At 43.2% G+C, this 16,814-nt stretch overlaps 1 protein-coding gene across 1 annotated transcript; it reads left to right on the plus strand.

Annotated features, from left to right (window-relative positions):
• Positions 1-84: 84 nt before the first annotated feature.
• Positions 85-15,944, plus strand: LOC117259106 (coiled-coil domain-containing protein 81-like). Its single transcript, XM_033630336.2, has 16 exons — positions 85-341; positions 472-533; positions 1,523-1,676; positions 1,957-2,141; positions 2,230-2,304; positions 2,388-2,553; positions 4,940-5,054; positions 5,456-5,549; positions 6,019-6,165; positions 9,331-9,429; positions 11,186-11,355; positions 11,443-11,521; positions 13,639-13,749; positions 14,158-14,267; positions 14,365-14,490; positions 14,704-15,944. Exons 1-16 carry the CDS (start codon positions 266-268, stop codon positions 14,840-14,842), a joined length of 1,908 nt encoding a protein of 635 aa, XP_033486227.2. The 5' UTR covers positions 85-265; the 3' UTR covers positions 14,843-15,944.
• Positions 15,945-16,814: the final 870 nt, after the last annotated feature.

Below are 16,814 nucleotides of genomic sequence, written 5' to 3' on the forward strand. Positions count from 1 at the left end.
CATTTTTTCATGACATTACAGCCCATTGACGGTAACTACAATAATGAAACCTGAACTCTGAAACCTTTGTTGTAGTTTTGCGTCAGCCGCAGTAACAGTGACAGAGGAGTCACTGCGCTCCTCTGGAAACCCGGCTCGCTGCGCGCCCCGCGGGGGTGCATTGCTTCAGTCTATGATTGCTACGGGCAAAGACAAAGACAGAGACGACAAGACTGCAGAGAAACCTCTTTAAAAGCTGCACCCAGTGAGGATATCTCCGACGGAGATGACTGACATACTGCGGCTGGTGTCAGAAGTGGACAGGCGGATCTTCCAAACTCTCTCCCAGCTCTCTGAAAACGGTCTGACACAAAGTTTTATTTAAAGCAGTGACTCTGTGATGAACTCTTAATACAGCTGCTGGTTGTTTATATTCTGTGCATACACTGCTGATGAAGTGCTCATGTGTCTCCATGTCGCCGTTTTTTTCAGATATCAACTGTATTTGGGCTGATGTGTCCGCCTACATTGAACGTCAGATGACCTTGCAGAAGGTTAGGCTATCTATAGGTCAACACTGGATAATAATAAAAAAAAGGTTTTATGGCATTCATTCTACTATTATGTATTTATTTCTTAATATTTTACATAGAGTTTTAGGAGGTGAGACATACAACAATTATATCCCATCCATTTTTATTTTACACGCTGGTATCAGATCGGTACTCGGTATAGGCAGATACCTAAGGTTCAGGGATCGGAATCGGTATCGGGAAGGAAAAAGTGGTATCGGTACATCTCTATTGTTGATGTTCTGGGACACCGTGTCAAGTTCTGCCTGTTACATGCATTGTCTTGGTTTGGAGTACCAAGATTTGGCTTTAGAATCTTACGGGACGCAAACACTGCTCTCTCGGGTTAAAGTTTGTGTTTGTTGGACCCATCCACCACCCCTCATGCCCGCCCCACTCAGTCATTTGCCGCCTTAACTTTCGTCCTTGTCCCGCTGCATTTCCCCCAATGCTGCCGATAGCCGTTCATCTATAACAGCAACAAGCTGCATATTTTTTGCCAACATCAAAGGACGCCTTTTTCGTTGGTTTCTGACGCCACAAGTCACTGCCCAAGTGCCGGATTTTGATGACTTCGGAGTGAGACCAGCCTCTCCAGTTTGGTGACATTTATTAGGTAATTTCCTGGGTGATGTAACAGTGAAGGAAAGTATGTTAGGTAATACGCCACCAGTGCAAGTTTTTTAAATTTTGTTTTAGAAATCTTCAGTCTAAATCAAAGCAGAGGCCCAAGCAGTGGACCCATCCCCCCGCCCTATTAGCACTTTTGCTGCCTTAACTTTCATCCTTGTCCGGCCGCGTTTCCCCCTGACGCTGCTGGGCGCTGTTAATCTATAACAGCAATCGGGCGCGTATCATGGTGGTTAGATGGACTGTTAGATGTACATGGATTCTATCTATCTATCTATCTATCTATCTATCTATCTATCTATCTATCTATCTATCATTAATTGAGTGTTCCATTGTAACAGGGGGTCCACCTGGCAGGACTGGGGACCTTCAGCTTCTCTCAGCAGAAGCTGGACATAGGAAACAAGTTCACAATGATCCAAAGACCCATCTTCCTCCTGGCTGGGAAACTAGTCCAGTCTCTGGGTTTAAAGCAGGTCAGGCCCCTGGCTGCAGGTGAGCACATGCTTTGAAGAAGAGCCTGAGGATGTATTTTACCACACACTCATGTGGAAATCAAAAACTGAGTACCACCGACTGGGTAAAATATATATATCAGGAAAATGAGAGGCCCTGAAAATTCCTGAAAAATCAGAATTTGATTATAGTTTGGCCGCTGTTGATCGAATCTGTTAAAACCACACAACACTGATAAGGAAAGTTGAGATTGTGATGTCACAACAACTATAACATGATATTATAATAAGGATTGTGTATGTGTGTGTGTCCCTTGCAGCAACACACCTACCAGTGGTGCAACTGAACTTTGCAGCTGTGTCACAAGAGACTCCTTTCAGTCGAGATGTAGTGGAGGGCTGCATCAGAGAAACTCTTCTTTTCCTCTTCAGAGCTTTAGCCTCTGAACAAAACGTGTTCCTCACCTTCCAGGGAATTGGAGTTTTGTCCTTTAAGAACAACAAGGTGGCTCACCTGCTCATTCTGTTTCCTAGTTGTGGACTATGACCACTAGTTTTCTGTTAAATCTAATCTCATAGGATGTTGTTCAAAGGTGCGGATGAAGTTCAACAGAGATTTTATTAATGCCATGGATGGAACTGGTCGTCTGCTGTTGACCTTTAACAATGTGAGTATAAAGAAGTGTGTGTTTGTTTAAAGAATGCACAGTCCATGTATCCATGCAGATCATCTGTACATTTACCCCTGCAGAGACCTGGGAGCAGTGTCTCTTTACTCTCTGGTGGCCTGTCCAGGCTTCAGAGGCCAAGGACTGCCGTCACCCTGCCAACTGTCTGCTCTCCTCAGCCAGACAACAAAGCCGGTGACAAAGATCTATGGTGCTTGTCACCAACTCCAGACCAGAGGAATGCAGGAGGTGAAAGAGCTTTTTGCACAAGGCTGACAATTTGGGGTTTGATAGCATTTTAATGAATCTAAATTAAGTATTGAATCAAATCCAAATCCTTTCAAATGTCTCAGCAACTTGCTGCATTGGAAAGAGACCTTTGTTCTTTACTGTGAGGCTGAGCTGGGGCTACAATAGCTGTCGAAGCTGAAATAAACAAGATGTGGCGGAAATTATGTTAGCTCTTATTAATCATATAAGCACTGTGTGCTAATGACGCCTGGGATCCACTGGCATTTTTTGTGTCCGCTTGGCGCTTATGCCTATTCATTTCCTATGGATCGCGTCAAACCGTTGCTGATGTCCCCACAAAGCATTTTGGGTAGGCGGCGCGGCCGTTTGAGCAGCTCTGGCGCGTCCAAAAGTTGACTGCGACTCAACTTTATGCAAATTAACCCGTCAGACGTGAAGACACTATCCAATGGTGAGCAAGCTCGGTGGTGGTCTGTCGTGACGTTTCGTTTACTTTCCCTCTCTGGAACAACATGTAGTATAGGGTGGACCCAGTGGCGAGGTCGCTGTCTCCTCCAGATGTAAAGTAGCGCTACAACGAGAGCTCTTCTCTGTCTACGATTCATGGCTAAAATGGCTGCTCAACAAAAACACAAATATATAGATATGATTTCTCAATCCAAAATACGAAATCAAAGAGGGAATCATTGTGGTTGGTCGGTGTTTTATGGTGTTTAGCATATTCCTTGCTGCTACAGTAGCCGCGTCCATCTGTATTTGAAGTGACTTCTTGGAGTCTCAGCTGGTTTCCTTGGCAACCTTACAAGAATGACAGGACTCAAAAGGGTTTTTGTACATGCAGGCTAGCTGCTTCCCAATGCTTCAAGTTCCTATGCTCAGCTAAGGTGTTGTACTTTGTTTTTGTACTCTTTTGTGTGGGCCTCACACACCAAAGTGAATTCCAATCTATGTTTTTTCGAGGTGGCAATAAAGACTTGACTTGACTTGACTTGACTTGACTTGACTTGGCTTGAAGTGAACCGTTTTTTAACGCTTTAGCTTCATATTTATTACACACGAAGCAATTTTTCCTTTTTAGGGTCTTCCTTCTGCTGTAATATGACACAGTTGTGTCACATGCCCTGATAAGAGGAGCTGGCTGCATTTGTCTCCACAGCAACTAAGGTCAGGGTGAGATAGGTTGCTACATGCCTCAGGCTTTGGCAGGACTTCAGGGACAGGAAGCATGATTAAGGTTAAGTCAGGTAAGAACAGCTTCTGTTTCTTATTTAGAAACAATAATTAATAGAATCCTCACACACACACACACACACATATATATATATGTACACATGTATACTTTTCTAAAGACACCAAATAGTTAAATAGGCCCTGTTTTAAAGGACACCTCCTGAACCCTGGGATGACATACAAGGTATTCACTATACTGCTTGACAGTGATTCTCCTCAGTCGAGCTTCTTTACATGCATCCAAGTCTCTTGAAATTTCTTTAGTTAAGAATTAACCAGCTCTCCAAATTTTGATCACATCGCACAGGCTCGAGAGTGGTATCAATCTTCTCGTCAAACTTTTGTCAGGATAACGGTTAAGTATTTCCCAAGGTGTCAGACTATTCCTTTAATCTCTCGCTGCGCTTGAAGATGAGTGTTGGAGATTTCAGCCGCTGATCCTCCACAGCTACACCTGTCAACCAAAAATGGTCACTTCTAGCTCTGATAATATAAGATGGCGACGTCCAAAATACCAAACTCTGTCCACAAATCAATGGGGGTGACATCATGGTGGCTACATCCATTATTTCGTACAGTCTGTGGTAGCTGTATGCTTCCCTCTGCACAGTGATAAAAAGTTAATACATGAAAGCGCTTACAACAAGGTCTGTGGAGTATCATGATTTCAGGAAAGAGATATTGCTGTTGGGTTTTTCAGTGTGTTGTTATGACGCTTTGAGCACCACAAGCCGAGTGTCATCTAGCTCCATTGTATTCAAGAGAAGGCATACGTCTCTACTGCTGATATCTACAACACTCTGTAACTCACACCATGACTGATAAATAGCCCTACATGTAAGAGCAAAAATATGTATTTTGTATTATGGGATGAACTGTCTCTTTAAGAATGGACAACTCTAATAAACAGCTAATTATAAAAGACTGGATTTGTTAGAGCTTAACGAGTCCAGGCATTTTACCAAATTGGAACTGGCTGTTGAAACCCATCCCGATGAAAAACAGAATTAATTGGGTGCAACAGAGGTTGAAATACAGCAAAGAAAGAACGGCCATTGAGTCCAGAATGACAGAACAAATAATGATAGATTTGAAGCTGCCTTATGAAGAGCGAGACAAGTGCAGCTACTCAGAGTGTTGTGTGTCTCTACAGGAGTTCCCCAACAGAGAGAATCTAAATCCCATCAGCCACTGCAGCCGGCCAAGATGAAAGCTGTCAGCCTGTCTGAAGAACTAAATCCAAACCCCCCCACGGAGGCCACAGACAAGTACAACACACACAAAGACACAAAAACACACAGGCAGACGAGCACACAGTCTCTATGGAGAGGTTCAGTTTGCAGTGCACATAGCTGTTGTTTGCAGGTAGATGAGTCAGCGAGAGCTGAGAGCTAAGTGGTGGTCTTATATTGTTACCGCCCTGAGGCAGCTTCGAGCTCCATCAATGATGCAAAACTACTTGTGGGACAGATTCCTCCTCTGTCATCACCTCCCTGCATTGTCAGCACACACACACACACACACACACACACACACACACACACATTTTTCTTAGGCGATCACTGGTTAAATAGTACACTTTTCCATAATAACACCAAACTGCACATGCACTAGGAGGTCGTTCTCTTTGATAAGTATACAGTGGTAAAGAATCTGTTCCCACTCCCAGGCCTACCACCTCCATCACACCACCAGAGGCCACTCCCAAACTGGTCGAACCTCGTGTGAACGTCAGCTGCTCTTGCCACACCCGTGCTGGACAGGTGAGTGTCTGCATGCGTGGATGCGCTCATGCATCTGTGTACTGTAGGTGTGTAAGTGTAAATCTAATCTGGGTTTTATAGTTGTCTCTAAAATTCAAGGTGGATTCACTTTCTTGGTGGAGTATAATGTTGCCCTGGATGTACCTAGCCTTGCACCCAGTATGTGCTCTGACTGACTCCAGCCCTATGAGACCATACACAGGATAAGTATTTCAGGAAATGGAGAGCTGGAGAATGAAATTACTTTACAGAGCTTGATAATACACCAGATTCAAAGCTTTATTGCTTTTAGAAAGCAGGTCTCTGTCAAGGGGGCTGTAGGGATGTTCTTAAATCTATATAACATAAAACCCAAACAATGCATTATCTACAAATTGTTTGTATCGGAAAGTCGGTGAGTAAAATGGTTATATGTTTACATTACTAACTAATTACAGCGTGTAAAGTAGCAACTCTCATGTCGTCGTAGGAGCTGTGCTACCTGTGTATGCAGCGGGCCCAAAGAAACGTTCCAGTCTACCTGAGGGAGCAGCAGCAGGCAGAGGAGAAAGCTCAGGAGAAACTCTTACTGCTTAAAGAGCAACTGAGAGACAAGCAGTACATGGACAAAGAACAGGCGAGTACATGTGTTTGTTTGTGTGTTTGAGGATGGCGGATTGATTGAGGACTGGCTTACCCTGATATTCTTACCCTAAGGGTACGTTCATCAGTCACACATGAATGAATTTAACATTGGCAAATATCACTTCCTGTTCACTTACATTCAGCATGAGCAAACAAAACATTTGCTTTTGGTGACAAGGTAAATTGCATCTTCGCATTGTGTGGAATTTACCTTTGGTGAACCTTGACTGGTGAAATCTCAGCCACAACTAATAGCAAAGAAGTATGTGTGGAGGAGATTGTTGATGGATTGTTGCCGTGTCTAACCAGCCAATATTGTGTAATACTGGCTAGGAAAAAAGTAAACTGCCTTTCGTGGGAGATGGTGCCTGGCTGGCAGTGAGTCAGGAGACAGGCATGGAGTGCAAGAAAATTGAGAATGTCACAACATTACATTTTGCTGTATGTCTTAACAAGCTCGCTCACATTAGCTAACAAGCTAGCTTTCCATGTGCGTCAAATTCGGCACTACCCAGAATCAGCGCAAATGGCGTCTCGGCAGGTGATGGTCACTCGCCTGCAGTCGCTTATGTGTGATCTTGCCCTGAGCCTACCAATCTCTCTCCATGCCTAAACCTAACCAATCCAACCAACGAAGGCAACAAGCATAAGCCAGTGCCATGCCTTCACCATCATCGGAAACAATATATATTTGGCTTCCTAAAGGCAAATTTGTGAATCCTAGAATAGCAAAGAAATGCCCCACCTTACTCTCCCTCTGACTGGCTGGTACGTGTTGCCTTCATTGGTTGGATTGGTTAGGTTTAGCGATGGAGTGAGATTGGATAGAGTTAGGGTAAGAATGTCAGGTTAGTCAGTCAGAGGTAAAGTAAGGCAGAGTAGGGCGGGACATGATGTCGCTATCTTAGGATGCATTAGTGCCCCAAACATCGAATGTACAGATTGTACAAATGTTAGCTCTAAGCTTACTAGAAATGGATGTACCAACTCTGTCCTTGGGAATGTGTCGTCTGTGTGTGTGTGTGTTTTTTCTTTTTCAGCTCAGCCTCCAACAGTCAGGACTCAACAGTTTTACCTGGTCTTTTAGTTATTTTCCTCCAGTCTTTCTTCTTGTTCCTCTTGTCTCTGCATGTTTGTTGCAGTTGACAGATGTTCAGTTTGCAAAATAAATATAAGATTGCCTCACTTCTGTCTGAACATGCACTAATTGCAGGTGTCTACTGGGGTGTTTTTTGATATGTGGGTGGTCACGCCTCTTCCCAGCATTTGATGTTTTATAAGAATGCAACTAGGCCCATCGGCTGGCTGCTCCCAGATAACAACCGGATCAAAATAGTAGCTCATTTGGAAAATTTCTGTTTCTCATAACATCAGTCTGTCTTCATTTTACATCAACAACTATGAATGAATCTGTATACTCGGGTTGGCTGGCTCTCCTTTCAATTTCGTAGACTTTTTCATTGGCATCCTCCTTGTATATAAAGCTATTCTTGGCCTACTTCCAGCATACTTATGTGTGTACATAAAGCAAAAAAATGTTTTTATTGTCTGTACCAAGGGTACGTACAGAGTTTGGTAAACAAGTATGTATGTATGCAGCTCCTTATATGTAGAATCTTCTGCAGGAGGACTTACAGTTGCACTCATTGGTTCATTTTGGCTGTTTCAAAGCACTGTTGTAGGATTTTTGTACACAATCTTCATATTCCAATATCACGGCGTGTCTTAGCTGGTCTTTGTAATCATGTGTAGTTGCCGCTTTTTTGCGTTTTTATGGTTAATTTATAGTATTTATTAACATACTTTTTGGCTTTTCTTTATAGTAATCTTACTTTGTGTTTTATTTTGCTGGTTTTGTAGTTGTGCGTTTTTATTCTGTATTTTTATTATTTTTTATTGTTTTTAATGTTAAGGTTTTCTCTGGTTAAATAAAGGTTAAATGAATAAATACAAATAATAATATTTAAAGTTTCTGGGAAAGGAGGCAAGTCACACTGGATGCCCCTGATTTGTATGAAGTAGTCTGAATTCAACTTTATGCAATTGAGGAGCGGATACTAGACTCCTTAAAGCACTGCTACTAGAACGTATTGCATAGCTGCTTACATAGACATTTAATGGGAAGCGTGGAAATGACCAATCCTGTGGATACACACCATAAAAGTCCACAGACACACCTCACAACGCCTACATACAGTATGCTCATTCCAGCATGGCAGTTTCCTCGTAACGACAATGCTAGCAGGCTGATGTTAAGCAGGTGTAATGGTTACCATGGTCACTACATTAATTTAGCGTGCTAACATTTGGTAACTAAGTCGAACAGAGCTGTTTTGTACAGCTGAGGCAGAGCGAGATGCGATTTGTTCTGCACATATTTGGTAATAAACCAAAGTATTGGATAAAAGAACATTTTGACCTGATGGTGGCGCTAGTTGTTGTTGAGGGATCACCAAAGTTATTACAGCTGATCCCGAGGGGAACATGAATGTTGGAAACAAATAGCAATTCATGTGATAGCGGTCAAGATACTGCAGACGTGGACCGAACCACAGACTGACTGACCAAGGGAACTGTGTGGTGTGCTGAAAGACTATGACTGTGCAGGTCAAGTGGGAAAGGGCTTTAGTACTGTAAAAAAAATATGTTAACGTATGTCTGCTTTAGGTTACTGGGGTGATTTATGAGTGCTCTGGAGATTTTTTTGTTTTTTCTAGTGAGGAAAAAAGGGATCAGAAAACAGCACAACACACAGGCTGAGGAAGTAGAAACAGTTGATTGGATTGTGAGAGGCAGAAGTAAGTTAAAACTCACACCATTATGTCAAGAGAAATAAAAGCAGCCATAAAAACATGAACAATAAAACCATCTGAACAACTGAGGAGTAAAGGGTGGTTCCAGACTGGTTGGGGCCAGAGAGCTGAGAAAACAGCTTCGTCCTCTTCACAGCACTGGAAAAGAGGTGTGGGACATGTGGGATATTAAAATTCAAAATGAAACAACTTTAAGTGCTTTGCAAGCTGTTTTTGCCAACACTATTTAACGGTTAAGTAAAAAGTTCATTTTTTCCCCTGGTGAGTTTAAGTCATGCTCTCAATATCGTTTTCTAGTCAATATTATGATAAAAGGTGTGTGTTTTTGTGTGTTCATCTGGCAGGAGAAGCTGAATGAGCAGCGTGAGCATGCAAAGCAAGTTGCTACCTACAACCTGCACATGTCAGAGAAGAAAGAGAAGACTCACTACCCTCTCTTTCCTGTGAGTAGAGCTCAACATTAAAGTTGTAAGATTTCAGTCCTGGTACTCCACGGGTAGCTATATGAAATACGATTTGTGCTGATTAAGATTTATCAGAAGTCTGTGGCATTTGGACACCAGAGGGAAATATTTTGTGATCGAGGGACAACAGAGCGGCAGCAGGATAAATCCCCCCATGGAGTCTAGAAACTAGTGGTGGCTGCTGACTCAGAGGTTGCGGACTGCTGAGGCGGATGAGGCTGATGAATCTGTAAAGGCTAGGTGGTGATGGAAAGGTGGAGGGTGCGCATGACTGCAACAAGAAAGAACCACGGCAGAGAAAGTACTACGTTTAAAATGAGGAGCAGTTAAATGATAGACTGACAGAAAAGGTGTCACTGTGTTACTGGTTGATTGTGAATCAGCTGATGACTCAGTTGACAGACCCAGACGATCCCTAGAGATAATAAGTGAGCGTGCGAGCAAGACGTGAAAGACAGGGTGAGATAGAAATGACCAGCCTGAGCATGAAAAGCATTGTCTCCCTGACTGAACTTTTGCTAGAGCTTCATTTAAAGGGATAGTGCACCCAAAAATGAAAATTCAGCCATTATCTACTCACCCTCAATGCTGAGGAAGGCTCTGGTGAAGTTTCAGAGTCCTTACATCCCTTGCGGAGATCAGCGGGGGGAGCAGCTAGCACACCTAATGGCAGATGGCGCCCCAGACTAACGTCCAAGAACACAAAATTGAATCCACAAATATCACCAACATGCCCATCCGTAGTGATCCAAGTGTGCTGCAGCCCTGACATAAAAAGTTGTTTCGAAAAATGTCATATGAACTCTGTTTTTAGCCTCACTGTAGCCTGTAGCTCTGACTGCTTCTCTGTGCTCCATGTTCACGTGTGCGCGCTTGCGCGAGACCAGCGAAAGCATGAGCTTTGCTTACCCGTGTTTACATCACGTGACAAGTGCACAGCAGGGGGAGACAACAGTAACCACAGAGCTAAAAGATAATTTGCACTACGGTCTTTTAGCAAAGGACAGCCCAACATGTCTGAAGACTTTGAAATTGAGGAGGAACAGCATTTCTTTGTTGAGCCGTATTTGTTTAAGCCTGAGTATACGGACGCAGAACTCAGGCTACTGGACGAAGCAGCCGCCGCAGCTCATGAGCCTAACCCTCAGCCAGCCGCAGAATACCGGAGTCGAGCACTGGAAACCTGGTGGTGTAGTTGTTTCAAATGCAAAGCAATGCCAATGGATGAGGAAAGTCTTTGCTGCTCAGACTGGGAATTGGCAATGCCTGCACTTGAGAATCTGGACGAGACTGCTGCTCTTCAGAGACCGTGCATCACCGATCACCCTGAGTGCGCACACGTGAGCGCGGAGCACAGAGAAGCAGTCAGAGCTACAGGCTACAGTGAGGCTAAAAACAGAGTTCATATGACGTTTTTCGAAACAACTTTTTATGTCGGGGCTTCAGGACACTTGGATCACTACGGATGAGCAGTATGGAGATACTTGGTGGTTTCAATTTTGTGTTCTTGGACGTTAGTCTGGGGCGCCGTCTGCCATTAGGTGTGCTAGCCGCTCCCCCCGCCGATCTCCGCAAGGAATGTGAGGACTCTCGGAGGAAAACTTCACCAGAGCGTTCCTCAGCATGAGGGTGAGTAGATAATGGCTGAATTTTCATTTTTGGGTGCACTATCCCTTTAAACACGTTAAATGTGAAGCAACAGCATCAAAGTGTTCTCTGGGATGCTTGTGTTTAGACTTCATTCGTCTTCCCGGCTCGGCCCCTCACTCCTGCCAGAAGGATCCAGCAGCATCGTTACATGGACGAGCTTCAGAGACAGATAGAGACTCGGCGGCGACACGAGGCTCAAGACCAGCAGAACCGTCTACTCATGGAGCGTCTAGACCAGGTCCAGCTGGTCCAGGAGTGAGTCTGTAACCCCTCAGGCATGTGAGATCATCATCTGTTGTGTTAACTACTGTGTCACCAGGTGTTTCTATGTTTGCATTTTAGGGTAGCTTTGCAGAGAGCTCAGCAGCTCCAGCAGAAACATGAGAAAACTACAAATTACAAAAAGGCTCTGGACACGCAGGTAAGAAAGAGTTTGAGAGATTTGAGCTCATGAAATGAACATAAGATTATAAATGTTCTCAAATTTACTGACATTTGCAGCCAGTTATGGAGAATACATGGTCACTAGTTTTCATTACAAGGTTATTTTTTTCTGGTCAACCAAACAGCTGTGGTGTTAATAGGATACAAAAATATATTTTAGGTGAATTGAAATCTTTTACAGAAATGCTTTTGTCCCTTTCTGTATTCCTCTCTGATTTCTGAAGAATCTCAGCTGTAACATGAGATTATGGATGGCCAGCTGTTTTTGTGTTTCTCATGAGGAAGGTTGTAGGTCAAAGGAAGGCAGCAGAGTAAAGCTGCTGCCCATCCTGCCAGGCAAGGGCACCAGTGCAGGAAGGCTGCACAGACAAACATAACACAATAAAAACTTGTTAAACTGGACATAGTTATGTGGTTTATGGAAATATAAGAAGGAGTCAGAGTTATATCATGTCATTAAACTTAAATAAACCAGTTCTGCTAACTTACATTCTCTGAACAACAGCAACAGCAAAAAAAATTGATTATTCAATTACTGGATTTATGTAACAAGTGTGAGAGAATCTTCTTTGCAACTTCAAATCAAAATCATTCCAGTTTTTGTAAACAAAGAAGCACACATTACATAATTTCGTCAAAGGGGAAGTCCACAGATTTTATCCCATAAAGTCTGCTTACAAGTCTTGGGGAGGACCACTCCATATGTGAAAAAAGGTGTATAAAGCCTTTTGTGGCTCCTGGGGGAGCTGCATGAAGTCTGATAAATTGACAGTGTCTACTATCAGGAATTTAGTGGATGATGAGGAGGCCAGAACCATTTATTTATATTTTTGTGTGTTTTGCAATCAAAATTAAAAGTTTTTCACAAGTCATAACTCAGTTTCCCAGGTAACACCTGAGGGTTTGACTAATCATGACCATCCCATGAAGTTCTCGTGTAATCAAAACATTCATCAAAATAGGATGAACCTTAGATACGACTTTGCAACGGGAGATATGTCTAATCTGCTCAACTCAAAGAACCGTTTGGCTCAGCTATTAGCCAGAAAGAACGTTAGTAGCAAGATTCAGTCACTAACATTGCGTACAGTTGACAAACAGTAAATATATTTTGACAGTAGGTTTTAATACAAGACAAGCTATTCAGCCATGTCATTATCCCCCATTCAATATCAAGATTTTCATGTACAGATGATAATCAATGTATAACTGGCCGCAAATTAATCAGCAAATGGGATATGAGATGATCGCTGATGGCCATGGTTCTCTGCCAGAAACTGGTCCTTTCAAGTGAGAGAATTCAAGTATCTCGGGGTCTTGTTCATGAATGAAGGTAGAATGGAGTGTGAGATGGATCAATGGTTTGGTGCAGCTTTTGCAGTGATGCGGGCGCTGCGCTGAACCATCGTGGTGAAGAGGGAGCTGAGCTAGAAGGCGGAGCTTTCGATTTACTGGTCCATTTACGTCCCAGCCCTCACCTATGGTCATGAGCTCTGGGTAGTGACCAAAAGAATGAGGTTGCAGATACAAGCTTCTCAGTTGGTGTCCTGTATTAGGAATTAATGGTCACCCTTCAGCCAATCAGGACCAAGTATTTACCCAGACCACAGTATAAGTGATGTTACTTGAGTCGGCGCTGGTTGACTCTGAGGACTACAAGTCTGGGGGGAAAACAGACCTCTGCAGCCCACTCCTCATCTCTACTGAAGTCTACATCTACTGGACTAACACACCTGAATCTCAGACCAAACTGTTGGCAGTCAAGTTGCATTGGGGATAATGTAGGCACCAGGTTTTGACAAGGACATAGACTTAATGGTTGCACAGCTGTTCTTTTGTGTTGTGGTCACTTTGGCTTCAAAACAAAAGTAAAAAAGTTAATGGAGAACCTGGTCTACAGAATTTGTCTCAATAATTTTTGGGATATCAACAAAGGAGACCAGCAACAGTATTTTCATCTGGCTTTGTTTTGACATTGTGGGCCAGAAAGCACCCATCACCAGACTACATCTTGTCCAGTGGGCTGTTTTATCTGCATTATGGTAATCTTACAATTGAAACTGTAAGTCGATCAAGTCTCTTCTGCCCTTTTAGGTGGGAGATAAGAAGTGTACACACCCACCAGAGTGCCAGGCTGACAACTGCGGGTTCAACCGCTGTGAGACAGCAGCCAGCAATGTAGAGAGACGAGAGAGGGCACAGAAGGTCACCTGTTTCTTAATGCTGCCATTAACCTTGCTTTTCTCTTGTGGCTTCATGCAAATGGAAGAGTTGTTTAATTTTACTACTATCTCGGCACAGTTTTTGTTATTTGCAGTGTAAGATGTACTTAGATCCTTTACTTACGTTACAGTGGTGTAAAAATAATGTTCTGTTAGTATATGTGATTGGATTAATATCATTGATTGATGCATTAACATGCAAGCGGAAGTTTCCTGTTGCAGCTGGTTGAGGTTTACAATAGCTAATTCTATTTTATATACTAACTTTAAAAATGCATCTGAGTTTATTAGTTTGCAACAGCACTGGTTGCACTGTCTATATTTATGCCCTGGGCCTAACTGCAGTATTTTGTGACTGAAGTTGATGTGATGTTATTCTACCTATTTGCAGCTCTTCCAGTTAAATTTCAGCGCTGCCACTCAGAGAAAGAAGGAAGAACTGCAAAACCGGCAACAACAGCTGGAGAAAGAAAGAGAAATTCTCAAACACAACAAAATGGAGTGAGTAAAGGAAGATGGGAAATGAAAGAAACGGAAAACAATGAGGATGTGGAAACTATGGTGGGTTGTCCATCTCTCTGGTATGTTTCCTGTCCAGGCTGATAATGGACCGCATTAATCGCTTTGAGAAGAGGCGGGACATCAGTAAGTCGCTAGAGGATGAGTGGTGTCGCAGTGCGAAGCTCAAGCACCAACAAGAGGAAGAGGAGCGACGCTTCCTGAGGTGTGTGGATGTAGGATCACTTTGAGGCTCCATCAGCATTCATCCGTTCACTTACATATATTTGTACAGTTATAAGTTGGTTAACCATTCACACACGCACTTACTGACTGACCTAGAAGACACATAATGGCCAACATCATCCATGTAGGACAACGTGTTTTCCTGATCATTCATTCTGTCTCCCTGTGGTTTGTTCTGCCTCCCTGTGGTCAGGTCTGCTGGTCAGCTCCTGGTAGATAAGCTTGCACAGTACAAGCGCTGCTGCCAGTGTCAGAGGAGGACCACCAACTGTGGAGAGACCAACATCTGGAAAGAGTCTCATTACCTCTCTGGCTCACAGTTCATGATCTGACAAACAGTGTAGCCTGCAGCAGCACTTAAACAACAATACCTCACAGCCTAAACAAGACCTCTACCCTTACAACTCGTTATGTGATGGTCACTAAAGATTATGATGAGTCAAGGATATGTGAAGCGACTGATACTTGTGTGTTTTGTTGTTCAGCATGCACGCTCCTCTGTTTTAATGTGAGATTTAGTATTGCTCCGTTCTTAAATCAGTCTTCAGAGTTTGTTGTACTTTTATTTTTCCTAGAATATAGTTGTGTTTGGTAATTATATATCACAAGACTACATGTTACAATATTAACCCATAACATATTCAGTCAATAAAATCATTGCGAATTTCTCTCACTTTATCAGCCGTCTTACACAGTCACACACACACACAGGTGTTTCTTGATGATGAAACACAAATACACAAGGATGCATAGTTTGTCCAAAGGCTCGTGTTGAGATTATGAATCACTTTGCTGAATTAAATTGTTTCGGTCGGTTCACAGTAGCTATTTTACTTTTTTCTCAGGCTTAGCAAATACATCACAGATGAAGAAAAGATGTTGCTAAAGGCTCTTGGCTGCAGCTTTAAGTTCACATTTGTGTAGCTAACATTAGCAAGAGCCTGGAATCACAGTGTTTCCTCCGCCTCACTCCCCACCGCTACAGAACTATTCACCAGGAGATGAGCAGGCAGCCGCTCAGCAGCCAGACCCCCAGTCAGTGGCCGCAGCTACCTGGATCCAGCCAGCGCAAACCTGGCCAGTCACGACTCCCTGCCAGATCAGCGAACTTTCTGTTGCTGCTGTTAAACAGATTAGACCCGGAGCTGCTGCTGGCCACCAGACCGCTGTGACACCCGGCGCTGAGGGGTTTGCGCTGGACGAATTTGAAGGTCTCTCTGCAGAGCTGCTGCCTGCTCTCCTCCTGGGAAAGTAGTCCACAGCAGCGGGAGCAAGGTGGAGAGACGGTGGGGTGGCTAACGTTAGCAAATTCTTGTGTCATTTATGGTTTGATAAAGAGAGAGAGCAGGGCAAGCAGCTGAGTTGAACCGAGTGCGACTGTACAATGAAATAAAATTTAATAAATCAATGTATGGGAACCACTGGGTTACTGTATGAAGTATGTGCATATGCCTGTGTTTGTCTGTGGGAGGGGCTTAGGACAGAGTGGGGAGAGCTGCAGTAAGAGGGTGTACTTTCAAATTCTACCCTTTTTTTTTTCTTTTCCAAATCTCTGCCTACCCCAGTTTTAACTTAGAAAAGTTTTTTCAGACTCTGAGATGGTTAAACTTAGAAAATGTAAGGTATTCATTTATGCAGTACAGGAGCAAACAAAGTAAAGGGACTTTCTGTGGTGAATGGATTTGTCCTTGGACATGACATACTTTAAAGGGCAGCTGTCCCATATCTGACCCTGAGAAGAGATGAGGGAAGCTTTTTATGCTACAGTACATACAGAGAAGTACATTACTTACAGAGAGATGAAAAGCAAGAGGGCCCCAACAGGGCCTCAAGTTTGTGTGGACTGCGAGGACAGAAGGAGTGAAAAACAAAAACAAATCATTGTAAATCACTGTGTGTTCCTTCACAAGCCATCGGAGGTTGAAAACAAATTGGAGCAAAGAGAAAAGTGAGGAAAACAAAACAAGATGAGGATGAAAGAAGGTATGTGGCTTTGATACGAGAGGACGGGTTCATACAGTGGGGGAGTTTCTATAGATGATAAATGTGTTGCAGGATCATGACAATATTCTTCTGGCTGCGGTCCCAGATCCCTGTGAAAGCAGAACTCTTTTATAATGAGCTCATGGAGGCATTTTTGAAGGTCTTTGTGCCAAAACAGATGCACAATTAACTGCTCCACACACTCTGGCTGATTAATTACGAACTAACAGATTATGTGTGTGGACAAAGACATGCGTGTGTGTGTGTGTGTGTGCATGTTGTGTGGTAGTACAGAACCTCTTGAGACAAGCTTTATTTATA

Source organism: Epinephelus lanceolatus, chromosome 2 (genome assembly GCF_041903045.1).
Source record: "Epinephelus lanceolatus isolate andai-2023 chromosome 2, ASM4190304v1, whole genome shotgun sequence".
NCBI lineage: Eukaryota > Metazoa > Chordata > Actinopteri > Perciformes > Serranidae > Epinephelus > Epinephelus lanceolatus.

Excerpts from the sequence above, each read along its gene's own strand:
- LOC117259106 (XM_033630336.2), top strand. The coding sequence starts at position 266 with ATGACTGACATACTGCGGCTGGTGTCAGAAGTGGACAGGCGGATCTTC. Across the intron at positions 9,430-11,185 it reads CTCACTACCCTCTCTTTCCT|ACTTCATTCGTCTTCCCGGC; the intron begins GTGAGTAGAGCT and ends GCTTGTGTTTAG. Across the intron at positions 13,750-14,157 it reads GACGAGAGAGGGCACAGAAG|CTCTTCCAGTTAAATTTCAG; the intron begins GTCACCTGTTTC and ends ACCTATTTGCAG.